At 35.4% G+C, this 13,988-nt stretch overlaps 1 protein-coding gene across 1 annotated transcript in view; it reads left to right on the forward strand.

Annotated features, from left to right (window-relative positions):
- Positions 1–13,988, forward strand: part of MACO1 (macoilin 1) — a 52,200-nt gene that overhangs the window by 4,386 nt on the left and 33,826 nt on the right. The window contains exons 2-3 of the mRNA XM_032495516.1: positions 9,400–9,541; positions 11,005–11,131. Coding sequence (XP_032351407.1) covers positions 9,400–9,541; positions 11,005–11,131 — 269 coding nt within the window. The remainder of the gene's footprint in view (positions 1–9,399; positions 9,542–11,004; positions 11,132–13,988) is intronic.

Genomic DNA, 13,988 nt, shown 5'->3' on the forward strand with positions numbered 1-13,988 from the left:
GTTTTCCCATCTTTATTTCAGAGAAGAGTTTTCTGGCCTTTGACTTTTTAAATGGTCAAAGTTTGCGTACTTCTCAGCTTCCTAATTTCCTTTTTCAGACCCTTGTCCAGAGATTTCACTTCACTGCTTTTCCTGATGCCTTAATGATGGTTCCTAAGCCTAGTTTTAGACTCCTTTGGGCTATGCTTATTAAAGCCACTGGAGGCTGGCATGACCCTTGGCTACTTTGATTGTACATGTGTTCTGCAACTGAAACTCCAGATACCAGTGTTGCAACCTCACAGCCTAAAAGCATTTTGCTAATCTTAGTAGGCCTTAGCTTCAACAACGCTGGACCTGACGTGATAATTCAGTATTGTTTTAGAGGGCTTTTGGGGAAGGGGGTAAGTACAATGGAGAAATTGAAATGTTTTCACTAACCTATCTAACAAGGTGTTTAGCTAAACCCTTATATTTGTAATTTCCATGAAATACATTTAAACAAATCTGCCACACTGGAATTTGGTACTTAGTTTTTGCAAGTAGTGTACTACTTTTTTTAAAAAGTATTTTCCTTCAGCTTTCATTTATGATTCTTCTTGTCTGAGCATTCTTGGCAGTTTAGTTTCATTAGATGTTTTGCAGATCCCTTTAAAGTGCTGCTATGAGTTGAGGCCAGGAACGAAGGGAACATGGTCTGTTTCAGATTATTTGCTTAAAAGCTTCCTCTTTTATCAGTGATACTCTCCTTTTTCTTCACAACTTTTTTTGAACCTCACTAGATTTGGAGCTTGATTTTAATGGTGGACTTAATAACTTTATTATTTTCACTTTCTTGTTGGTTGTATACCTATATATTATGGATCCAACTCATGTTCTATAAGCACTTTTCTTTCCAGAGTATTTTTTTGGGCCAGATCTCCCCATTGATATTAACCCTTTGGGGTTTTTATGTATGTATATGTGTGTTTTGTTTTGTCATTTTCTAAGCTATCATCCAGCTGATACTTAAAGGGCCAAAATAAGATATATAGCATATATCTTATAGAGTCTGGAGGGTCAGATGAAAATTTTATAAACTTAGTTCTAAGACCTCAAAGTGAAATACTGTAATTAGGTTACTTTTCTTGATGAAATTTAGTGTATTCTTTGAATATATGGATTACTTTATTCTCCAGGCTTCCTAGATTTGGGTGTAATTATTTTACTTGGATCATTTTCAAGAAATAGGTCCAGAAGAAAAATAAGCTGTCTGCTCAACAAGCTGTATAAGTAGAATGGTCCATATCAACAGTGGAAACAGATATCCTTTGCTGGACTTCTTTTTTTCATCATGGATTTCTTCAAATACCTGAGGAGTGACTATTGCCTCAAAGTGTCTCACCTTCAGGCATATGCATCCTGGTAATGGAAATTTTAAAAAATGTAATCAGCTGTTTGATTATATTCTTTGAGGCTTTATTTCTTTACTTTGTTATTTAATTTAACTGACATAAAATTGGCCTCAGCTCATCAACCTTCTACGATGTCTGTCATCCCCAGACTTTAAAGCCCCTTCATAGCACTGGCCCTGATTCCTTTGTATTTTTGCCCCTGCTGCCCTTAAGGATGATTGGCTCATGTTAAGTCATGGAGTTGTGATGTCAGGAGTAATTTATCTCTCATCTCCTCTGTTGCTGTATCTGTTTTAGAGGTTTAGCATTTAGTGGGTTGAAATAGTGCACCTAGTCCACTTTAGGTGTATCCGTAGAGATGACTGATTCATTAAGGCAGTTTGGAATCTGTTTCCTACCCAGCACAGGGGTGGTGGCTGGAAATAATCTCGCTCTATTTTTAAATTGTATTAGTACTTTGCTCATCTTTAAAACACTTTTAAAAACCAAATAAGCTGCTCAGTACTAAACTCAGTACTTTGCCTATCTTGTAGTGAGGACACTGAGCTCTAGAGAAAATGGATGCCGTGTTCATGATCAAACAAAAACTCCCATCTCGGATGAGAGAAATGTTAAGGCTGGAGTCTTCTTTCTCACATGTAATAAGGATTATTTTCTTGTCTTTTCTAGGCTTGACAAGCTGTACTTCATGATTCATTGTATTTCTTGCTTTTTAAAAAAATGAGTTGTCTTTTTATTTTTAAATTACGGGTTTCTCTATTACAATGACCATTCTAGGAGTATGAATATTGTTGAAAAGCAGTCCTGAATTGTCCCATCTTTTGTGCCATAGCTATTTCTGTAAAGAACATTTGACTTTAACATCTTTTTCTGCAGAGCTTCATAGTGTTTACAAATTAAAATTTCCAATTCATAGTTTATGAATTAAGGTACTGAGTGTTTATTCTTTCATAAAGTATATCTGCTCATTTTTTAAAAACTTGGTTCTCTTGGAGAATTAAAGAATTATATCACTTGAATATATATGTACAAAGGGATATAAAGAAGGGAAATAATACTTATTGAGCATCTAATAAGAGATGAAAAAGTCCAACGTAATGGATAAGTATATGGGCTTTAATGTCATTTGAACTTGGGTTCAATTAATGTCCTTGACACTGGTTATGTGATCTTGAACAAGTCACTTACCTACTTTAACACTCAGTTTTCTCATCTGTAAAATGAGGAGAGTAAATAATATTACCTACTGTATATGACGATTGTAAGGAAAATTGAAATGTCAGGTAAAATACTTAACGCAGTGCCTGACAGACTCAAAAAGTTGTTTGCTGTTACTACTATGCTGTTATGACTATTTTTATCGTAATTTTGTCTTCATTCTGTTATGTAGTTCCAGTAAGGATATTAGCTTCAGTTTCACAGGTGAGGAAACTGAGTTTACAGGTTTTGCTACTTGATAGAGACCTCAATCTGTCTAACCCAAAGTCTGTCCTCTTTTTGTTTCAGTTTTTGTGCTACTCCATCCCATGTGAATGGTGTTTATGTATGGTAACTCTTGTGGTCCTCTCAGACTCTACTGCATGTAGAACAGGTGTCATTATCTTCATTTTTCAGGGGAAGCAACAGGTATCACGAGTGTCTTGTGCAAGGCCATTAATCTTTTTTCCTTCCCAAAATGAGAATACCTTTTCTACTAAATAAATGATCCAATATACACATGACAAAAACGCAAAATATGATCCTGGACCAGGATCATTTGATCAATGGATCTATCTGTTGCTGTAAAGGACATTAGTGAGATAATTACTGAAATTTGAGTAAGGTCTATGGATCAGATAATAGTACTGTGTCAGTGTTAATGTCCTGATTTTGATAATTCAGCTGTGGTTAAATAAGAGAATATTCTTGTTTTCAAGAAATTTGGGAGTAAGGGAGCATTATGTCTGCAGATTATTTTCAGATGGTTCAGGAAAAAAACCGGTATGTATACATACATAGGGAGAGAATGATAACAGAAACTTGATAAAATGTTTTATCGTTTGTGGAATCTTGGTGGAAAGATATAAGGGAATCATTTGTGTTACTTATGCAACTTTTATATAAGTCTGAAATTATTTCGAAATGAAGAGTTAAAATAAAAGTAACACATGCTTTTTATAAAAAATTAAAGCAGTACGACAATGTGTAAGTATAACATAAACCTTCTGCTCTGGAATGAGCACTATTAGATAAGTTATAACTATGGTTTCTTCTTTGATCTGTATAAACAAATGTATATACTTCTTAACAAAAATAGGATTCTGTTTTACAGAAAAGTTTCCTGGTTTTTCTCCTCAACTTAATCTTTTGTCCATTTCTTTACTAGAAATTTACTTGACCATTTTTTAACAGTAACACAGCATTCCAAGTAGAATTTGCCCTATTCTCTGTGGTATAACTCCCATTTCTGTGCTCTTTCAACAGTGCCTTGCAGCCTGCTAGTTCCCTGTTCCTCGTGTTTCTTTTCTGTAAAATGTTAATAACTGCTCTGCCTATGTCACAGTTGTAAGGATAAAATGAGATAATTAATACGAAAGCATTTGGGAAAGTTGCAAGTGTGATATAAATGTAAAGTGTGATTAGGTAGATGATTATTACTATTGAAGATAGGAAGCATAGTACTTAATTTGTTTATGAAATGAATTTCTAACGTTTATACAACATTAACACAATTTTTAGGGCCTATGGGTTGTTTTCTTTCTCCTAATGTCCTCATCATCCCAAAACCCATAGAGTCCACACTGTTGAGTTTTTGAAGCAGAAATTCTAAAACTTCAAACTCTTCAGTTGTGTTAGGTTACAGTACCTGTCCTTGATATCTCAGTAGTCATAAAGTGCTTCATAAGAATACTGCACAACACGATTCTTAAAAGCTTTTCTTAGTGATTTCCATTCTAGATTTCTTTTTCTTTTTAAACTGGACATATTTCACCCTGTTAGATTTGACATTCCAGTGGCTGTGTACATATATATGCATGAGTGTGTGTGTGTATATGTGTGCGTATGTGTGTTTGACTCTAGAATGATTTTGTTTGCAGTCTGCAGGAGGCCCAGAATAGAAAAGAAAAATATGGAACAGCTTAGGTCTTCTCAGGCTGCTCCCCTTTTCTGGACTTTGCACAAGAATGTGGTTGTTGGTGGGGAAGGGTATAGCTCAGTGGTAGAGTGCACGTCTAGCATGCACGAGGTCCTGGGTTCAATCCCCAGTACCTCCTCTAAAAATAAATAGTTAAGTACACCTAATTACTTCCTTCCCCCCCCAAAAAAAAGAAAAAAAAAAGAAGAACGTGGTTATAGAACGTAACAGTGGTTCTAGTTTGAGGCTCATGCACAGCTTTCTGTAGACCATCATTTCTCAAAGTTTTTGTTTTGGGACCTCTTTACACTCTTAAAAATGATCAAGAATCCCAAGAAGCTTTGGTTTATGTGGATTATATCTAAAATTTTTACTGGATTAGAAATTAAGACAAAAATTTTAAATAATTACTGGTTCATATGAAAATAATAAATCCATGAGAAGAGTGGTGTGTTTTATATATTTTTGCAGATGTCTTTAATGTCAGGCTTAATAGAAGGTACTCAGAACTCTCACTGTAGTCAGAGCCAGTGGCAGGTAGACTACATGGAATGATAGTCTAGCATCCAAAGCAAGAATGATTAGATTCCTTTCTTCCTAGTGGAAAAACAGAACAGGTTGGGAGCAGGTGCATGGTAATCCTTCAGGTGGATGCTATATTTGTTATCTTTGTTGATGTTGCTTTCACCCTTCCCAGTCACCTGTGCATCATCTTTTTCTACCTTCATTGTAAGTGTATGCTTTGATAAAAGCCCTGCTGTTGGTCCTTATCACTCTTGTGCATTGTAGATCATTCATTCCACAAATATTTGTTAAGTGTCTCTGGTGTGCATGGTGCTGGGCACTGAGAATAAAGCAGGGAACAAAATAGGCAGCTCCTTTGTTCTTGTGGACTTTACATTTAAACAGCTAATTATATAAAGTTATTTAATTATAATTATGATTAAATATTCTTATGTACAGGATGCTGAATGAGCATATAATGGGGTAACAGTCTTCACTGTGGGGTCAGGGAGGCATTTTTTGAGGAAGTGAGGTTCATGCTGTGTGCTGAAGGATATGTAGTAATGCAAGTGCTTCTTTTAGTTTAAATTGTATTTAGGTAAGGATCTTGTCTGTGACTCAGAAAGAAGCGTAGAAAAATAGAAGAATTAGCCCTGAACAGTTTAAATTGTTCCTGGTTGAGGGAAGAACAGCTAACAGTTTGGAGATAAGTACTGATTATCTGAGTAGATTGTTGTCTTCTTTCTGAGACATTGTGAAATTCAGTGGAAGTTCTATGACTATGAGAAGTTTATACTATAAGCCAGTAGTCGTCAAATTTTAATGTATGCTCAAATAGTCTAGGGATCACGTTAAAATGCAGACTTAGATTAAATAGGCCTGGGGTGGGCCCTGAAATAGTGCTTTTCTCAAAAGCTCATAAATGACGCTGATGCTGCTGGTCCGTGGACCACACTTGGAGTAGCAAGACTGTAATTACATACAATAAGATTTTAGCAGAATACCAGCCAGACAAGAGGCTGGGCAAATATTCCAGAGGTGATGTCCAATAGGGAGAAGTATTTCATAGCAGTAGAAGACAAAGCAGTTCAGGAAGTATCATGCTAGATATGGAAAGGTAAAAGGGATTCACAGTTGCTATTCTAGAGAGGGCCAGAAAGCTTAGGATTGAGATAGGTGGCGACTAGCACAGCCAGTGAAATATTCCAGACTCATTTCTGTGGTGAGGACCAAGTGAACTAAATGGCCATTAGTCTGCTTAAGGAAAAGGTCAGGTACTGAGGATTGATGGTCACCCTGTTGGTAATAATGTGAGCTCCAGAAAATGATCTAAGTGACAAGTGATAGGAGAGAGAAGGGGCACTTTACTTGGAAAAAGAAAAACATTCAGTACTACTTCTCATTAAACATAGATGATTAATCCATAGGTGGAAAGCATTGTTAAATAGATTAAGTTAAAAATGGTTGTAAATGGCAAGGGTAGGAATAGAATGGGGAAAAAAAGAATCTTACAGTTAATATCCACTGTGAAAGAATCACCACCATTAAGCCTAATATTTGCATATCTCCTTTATTTCACTGGCACTCAGAATAGAAGTTTATCAGACCATGAAAAGACATTATTGGTCTGCCCTTGTTTCAATATTATGGAAAATATCTTTTTGTTTCAGTTATGCTTCAATTTTTATTCAAGATATTTTATAGTTATTAGTAAATTTATTTGGATCAGAGAATTACAGTAACGTCAAGTTAGTCATAAATCATAAAGCATATGTATAAAATATTTTATATTTAATCATATTTTTTCATGGTTTAGAAGAAATATTTTGGAATGCTATAATAATGGCTTAAAACCCTGACAAAAATTTTTTCCCCTTTAAAATGTCATCTCTGGATTTGGCAAAATCTTATGACCTTTAGAACATGGAAGGAGAAGAATTAGTTAGATTTTCTATGCTGATGAGCAGTCATTTTAGATTATTTATCTTTTAACTTTTGTACTTGTGTCTATGGAAGGATACTAGGTATAATTTACTAATATAGAGGGTTCAGTGAATCAACTGTCTTAAATATCCTAAAGCTCTTTTAAATTGAAATTAATCTATAAAGTTTAAGACTAGTCCTAGAGTTTCAACTTTGTTTATTAACTTTGTTAATTAAGATTGTCTCTTGGTTTTAGAGGGAGGTCCACCTACCACCCTAAAAAGGAAGCCTGAGGAAAGCTGAGGGTGTGGCGTATGTTTGTAAAAGATCAAATTTCCTTAGGTATCTGTACTTCTAAACCGTAACTTTGTAAGAACTGAGTGTCAGGGAACATCAGAGGTATGAAAGCAATTGTTTGAAAAGAAGTGAAATATATTTATATATAAAGGAACTCCCTTGGAGTTACAGCATTGAAAATGAGTAGTCACTATAACAAAGATGATCATTTTTGATTGCCATAGATTTAAATGATTGAGTTATTAAAGTACTCAACAGGCTGCAATTCTTAGGATAATTCTATCTAAACAGTGAAATGGACAACAGTCTAGTTGCCTGCTAGACTGGGATCCTGCCATGCCTAGTAGCATTTGGGGAGCACTTGGTAGTACTCTATCTTCTCTACCTGGGGAATAGTGATGACTAGACATGGGGAGGTGCCCACCATGTCTCATTTGGCTACACTCCAGAGACAGCCCCATGGGAAAAAGGATTCATCGGAGAAGTAAATACGTTTCCTTGCCATTTCTTAAATGCCTTAGGAACATGGATGAAAGGGTATTATTTCTTCTTTAAAACCTAGAAACAATTCTAGGAACAGGGAAAAAAACCTTTCAGTTTTAAAGCCAAGCTTGGAAATCTCGTTTCAAACTAGATTTGTGCTCCCTAATGCCTGCATGACTCAATTGTTCCTTCTAACAAAATAAGCCTTGCTCTCCACTGGATCAGTGATGGCTTTAATGAGTGAGAATGAGGGCTCCATCCTCATCTGGCTAACATGACTCTAGTGAAATGAAACTAAAAGGTGAGACTTAGGATGCAAGCCTGTGTTCTGGTTTGCCTTGGGTTCTTTGATTCTACAGCAGACGTCTTAATGGAAATTTACTGTCATGCCCATAGAAGTTCTACCAAGAATTAGAATTAGAAATTGACCCTTGTAATATTGTAACATGGAGGGTCATACGTGTTTGGTTCTTGACATCTTTTACCTATGTGGATTTATAAGGCATAGAAAGAATCCAATGCTGGATCATGCTTTTGTTGATTTTCCTCCAAAGAACATAAGTATTTTTATACCTTATTTTAATGTATTTCAAAATTATTTATTAAAGGCCTTGATTTTGTTGGTGGTATGTCTTCAAACAGCTGATTTAATCACAACAATATTGGAATGTTTGTATTGCAAAACACCGTGCAAGGCTCTAGCCCAAGTCCAAGTGAATTTTAGGTATTTACAATCTGTGTATCTTAGAAACCTTTTTTAAAAAAATACTTACATTTAACCTGCTCCAGAATTGACCAGATTAAGACCTAGAATTAGGGACTTACTAATAGGTAGAATCTGAAGGCTTCTATCATCTATGATACAACTAATGAATTGGAGGAATGGACTTTTAGATTATATAAAAAAATATTTTTTTAATCCTGGTCTTTACTTTGCTTTGAGATACTACAGTGGTTAGATATGTGTTCTGACTGGCTAGTCAAATTATAGTTCTATTTAACATAAGTCCAGATGCAACTGGGAGCACACATTTATAGCTCAGCTAGAGTAAGGCTGGGATGCTTCAGGATTTTTTTCTTTAATGTACATTTTTGTGCCCTCACAGCCCTTTAAAGTGATTGGCATCTGCTCTCTTAAGTTAATTTCTGTCTTTTTGGGGAAGTCATTTGGTTTTTGTTTGGTTAATGCAGATTAATGTTATATAGAGATGCAGGAGGAGAAAGGGGAGAAAAAGACAGAATTCTTCAAGCATGTAGGGATGTGCATTAAGAATTTCATAGACTCGTCAAACAGATTTAGAGGGGTGGGGAAATAGCACATTTGAAGCCTTTCAACCATGACATTTTCTTATAATGAAAAACAACTTGAAAGCTGTAATTTTGAGAGTGTTACAGTATTTTGAAGTCAGACACTTAGCACATTTTAAAATAGTGGTGAGATTTAAATGTTTTTTCCCCCATTTTAAATGGAATTAAGCATTTTTGGTCATCATCTTATTTGATAGTTGTAGGTCTCAGAATGAATATAACTAGAGCTTTTAAAACTTAGGTGGGCCATGGCAGCATCTCTTTTTGTCCTCTATCTCCATTGTTTTCATGGTATAGGAAGATATTTTTTGTTGCCTTTAAACAAAACAGTGCATTTTCTTTTTCTAGTTCTGCACAAATGACTGTGAATAAATTCTTAATCTTTATCTTTTACAGTACATTTTTATACCTGAAATTCCTGGTGGTCTGGGCACTTGTTCTCCTGGCAGATTTTGTCCTGGAGTTCAGATTTGAATACCTGTGGCCGTTTTGGCTTTTCATCAGAAGCGTCTATGATTCCTTCAGATACCAGGGACTGGTATGTTTATTAATACATGTTTTTCAAGTATAAAGGATTTAATTACTCTTCTAAGAAAATCTTAAATAACTGATAGTGAAACTGTTTAAAGTAGATGTTATGAGTGATACTTAGGTGACTGTATTGAGTTAATAGGGTCTATGGACTGAAACTGGTCTTTAAGGCATTTTGTCTTAAACCCACTGATCAAATCATTATACTCCCCTCTCCTCTACTATCCCAGTGAAAATACGGGGAGGGAGGGAGGACTTCAGGAGGAAGACAGAGTTGTGGAGGGAGCAGTAATTGCCCAGTCCCACCCTGAAGGACCTCTGGAGCCCCTAGCACTGGGTTAGTGATTGGGTTAGAGCTACAGCAGTGGTTCTCAAACTTTTTGGGCTCAGGACCCGTTTACACTCTTGACAACTATTGAGGACTCCAAGGTGCTTTTATTTATGTGGGTTACATCTATCCATATTTACTATATTAGAAATAAAACTGAAAAAAAATTTATTAATTCATTTAAAAATAGCAACTATAAACTCATTACATGTTAATGCACATTACATTTTTAAATGAAAAGTAACTAAATTTTCCAAAACAAAAAAAAATTTAGAAGGTTGACTATAGTTTTGCAGAACTCTCTAATGTCTGGCTTAACAGAAGACAGCTGGATCTTCATATCTGTTTCTGAACTCAGTTGATTACAGTATCACGTATCGTGTAACTTCTAGAAAATGTCCCTGTAGTTCTGAGTAAATAAGTGTGAAAAAGACAGGTAATGCCTTAGTATTACTGTGAAAATATTTTTTACCTGGAAGACTCCCTGGTAGGATCTTAGAGATCCCCAGGGATCCCCAGACCATGTTTTGAGAACTGCTGGATTAGAGCAAGGGCACAGGCGTGGGCTTGCATCCTTTGTTGACCTGTCGTTCTGCTGTGTTCCAGAGCCATTTCTGAAACCTGTAACTTTTCTACCCAGGCCTGGTGCCTTGGAAAGATGGTTTCGAGCTCATGTTCTGTTGTAATAGAGAGTAGTGTGTCCAGAGGAAGGTGGCTTTATTAAAATTAAAAACATCAGCATAATTCTTACCACAGTTGTGTTTCATCTGTGCTCCAATAACCTGTCCTTTAAAAATGAGGCTCTTTAGTCATGTTTTGTGAGGAGAGAGGAGACTTTTCTGTGCTAAAATTCTAGTTCTTTTAAGTAACCCATCTGTGGAGTCCAAATAAACTCACTGTGAATCAACCTCAATTTGTTCTAGTCCAGTTCTTCATGATTTAAGGCCATAAATAGGATTACTCCTTAATGTTAAATTAGCCACTACATTTTATATGGGTGATTTTAAATGTTTAAAATTTCCTGTTGTAACTTGCTCTGTAGTAATTGCATAGTAGTTTCAGAGGTTTTGTCCAACGTGCTTTTAATAATCTGTTTGAAAATAAATCCTAAGATGTATTTTTTATTTTGTTTTTCCCTTTAGGCCTTCTCAGTATTTTTTGTCTGTGTAGCATTCACGTCAAATATAATATGTCTGCTGTTCATCCCCATACAATGGCTTTTTTTTGCTGCTAGTACATATGTGTGGGTTCAGTATGTATGGCACACAGGTAAGTCTTAATTCTTAGATGGGTAGAAATCTTAGATTCAAGCTTTTTTAATTGTGGTGATTTCTTTGAATAAATTATTTAGAGTTGAGTTTAATGTGGACATTTTAAAGTTCCCTTTTCATGATAGATTACAATATACCTTTAAAATACATTTTCTTTTTTATTACTGAACCAAAAGTTTAAGCCTTTGTGGTTCGATACTTCGATTGTAGGCATTTCAGTGATCAACTCTCATTATGAAGATAACTAATTTTTTTAAAAACTTGAAGCAATTTTTGTTTAGATAGGCTCAAAAACAGCTATGTGCCAAATAGGAAAAATGTTCTTGGAGCTTCAGCATTGAAAGGAATGTCAGAGGTCATTTGGTTGAACCCCTGTTTGGTGTAAGAATCCCGATAGCATCCCTGGCACAGGGTGGTTTAATCTCTGCTTGAAAACCCACAGTGACAAGGAACTTATTGCTGTTGTTTTAGGGCAACTGGAATAGAAAATTCTTCCTCAAACTGAGCTAGAATTTTCCTCCTTATATTTTTGACCCACCATCTCTTGACTGCCTTGGGGCTCTCTGATTACTTAGAGAATATAAAGGGCTTTCCCCAGAAAAATATATGGCAGTGTACAGAAAATATTTTTTAATTTCAAGGAGCCTACAGATCATCCCTCAAGTCTAGACATTGGACCCCTGCATTAGAGCCATGTTGAATGTGTGTAACTTTCCATCCATATTAACATTTCTTTAGAGATTTAAAGTCACTGTCATATTCTCTTGTCTTCTTTTCTGTAGACAAAACATCTCTGGTTTCATCAGCTTTTCCTTGTATGTTATTTTAAGCACTTTCACCACTCTGATCTCCCTAATTCTTAGTGGTTCTCTAAACCAAAATGTACTATTTCAGGTATATTCTGACTTGAGTGGAGCTACATAGTCACCTTCCTTCTTCTGAGAATTATACTTCTGCTATTTGAAACTAAGATGAGATGAGATGTTTTGATAGCTCCAGTTCACTATGAAAGCCTGAACATGAGACGCATGGGGATGTGAGGACTGGCTCTCAGATCGTCACACTTGTCTGCAAAGCTGCATGAAACTTGATTCCTAGGCTCAGCTGCAACCTGTAGGATTTTAACCACTGAGGGAGTACCAACTAATGAAAGTTCTCTGGAGGAACATTCATCCTCTTCTCTAAACTGCTAGAAGGATGATGTTGTCCCATGTTAAAAGACACAGTTCAGCTCTGTTATTTAAAGTATCCACTGTGAGCATGATTTTCTTCATCTTTCGCACTCTCTCATATCTTATTAGATTTATAAGCTAGGATGCTTTCTTCTAGTTAAAGTGATTTTTCTGTAAACCAGTTTTTACTTTTATTTCCTTGTCCTGGGCCTCAGTTTCAAGAGAGTTGTCATTTATACTTGTCATTGTCTCTAGGTCTCAGCTTCTGTCACATGAGCGTTGAGGAACCTAGATAATGTCTAATGGAGTCTTCTAGCCCAGATCATCTGTGATTCTGATGAACTATAATGATTCCCTAAATTACTTTAATAATGTCTAAGTAGTTGAGAAAAAACTACTCATATAACTATTAATATAACCTATTGGAGTTCAGTGGGTGACCCACAGGGCAGCTGTGAAGCTAATGTCGTAAATAATATTGGCCTCTCTTTAGCTCTAGGCTCAGAAACGCATGTCGGAATAGCTAAGTTGTGAAGTATGTTTTAATTGGGAATGATGAGTGAACAAACCAAACAAACTTTGTGTTCTTATTAGGCCCAATAAATATGTGTGCAGTTTATATAATGTGGGATTAATTTGTCTTCCAGTTGTTAAAATTGAAAATTCTTTCTTAAGAATATTAGTAATGGTTGATGAAATTATTTATTGCTGCAAAAAAATGATATAATATTATCCATGCTGTTAAGAGAGAAAAAACAGGATATGTACAACATGACTACTATACTTGCTCAAAAATAATTTCATTGTGGTTTTATTTTATTTATTTGATAGGTGTAGAAATACAGGTAATTTGTCCAAATTTTTCTATTTTTTTCCTGTAAGTACTTATTATGTTTATGATAACTTTAGAAATTAATATAGGGAATAGGGAATATAAATTTTTAACAATGCATTCTGAAATGAATTTGAAAATACATTATCCTAAGGGTTGTTCTTTGTCTTCCTACGTTGTGAAAATACCCTTTTTTTGGTATGTTGAATCTTTAAGAGTGGTTGAGACTGCTACCTTCACAGAGCTTCCAGTGTTTTCTGACCTTATGGACTAGGTGTAAAGGGACTTAGATTCTCTTTAGAAGCAGATTCAGTTTTATCTCTGTGAACTTGGACCCAATTTTATAAACTCTGGGCCTCACTTTTCTCTTCAATAGAATGAGGAAGTTGGACTAAATGATCTTCTTTCTAGTCCCAAGAGTTTATCGTTTTTCTTATGTTTCATCCCAAAGATTCTTAGGAAAAAGCCATTTAGTCCTTCAGATCACTAACTTTTCCTTCCTGTTCTCTCTTCTGTAAGTTGCTTGCTTTATACAGTGTCAAAGGAGATCTTTCCAGAGTTACTGGATCTCATGCCTTTGGTCCATCTTCATAAAATATCCCATTGTTAGTCATCTTACATAGATGGACCTACCGTGCAGACTGATTCTAAAGCCCAATGAAAATTGTCTGATTATCTGCATCTTATTTATTCTGATGCAAGTTACTTTTTCCTCCATTAAAAATTGTTTTTAATTATAAAAGGAATATGAGCTTGTAGTTAAGAAAAAATTTTTGAATAATACTTAAATGTCAGAAATATTTCTTTGTGCTATAACTCATTCTTAAGAATTTGTTGGTTTTTTACATACC

This window comes from Camelus ferus, chromosome 13 (assembly GCF_009834535.1).
Source record: "Camelus ferus isolate YT-003-E chromosome 13, BCGSAC_Cfer_1.0, whole genome shotgun sequence".
Classification (NCBI taxonomy): Eukaryota; Metazoa; Chordata; class Mammalia; order Artiodactyla; family Camelidae; genus Camelus; species Camelus ferus.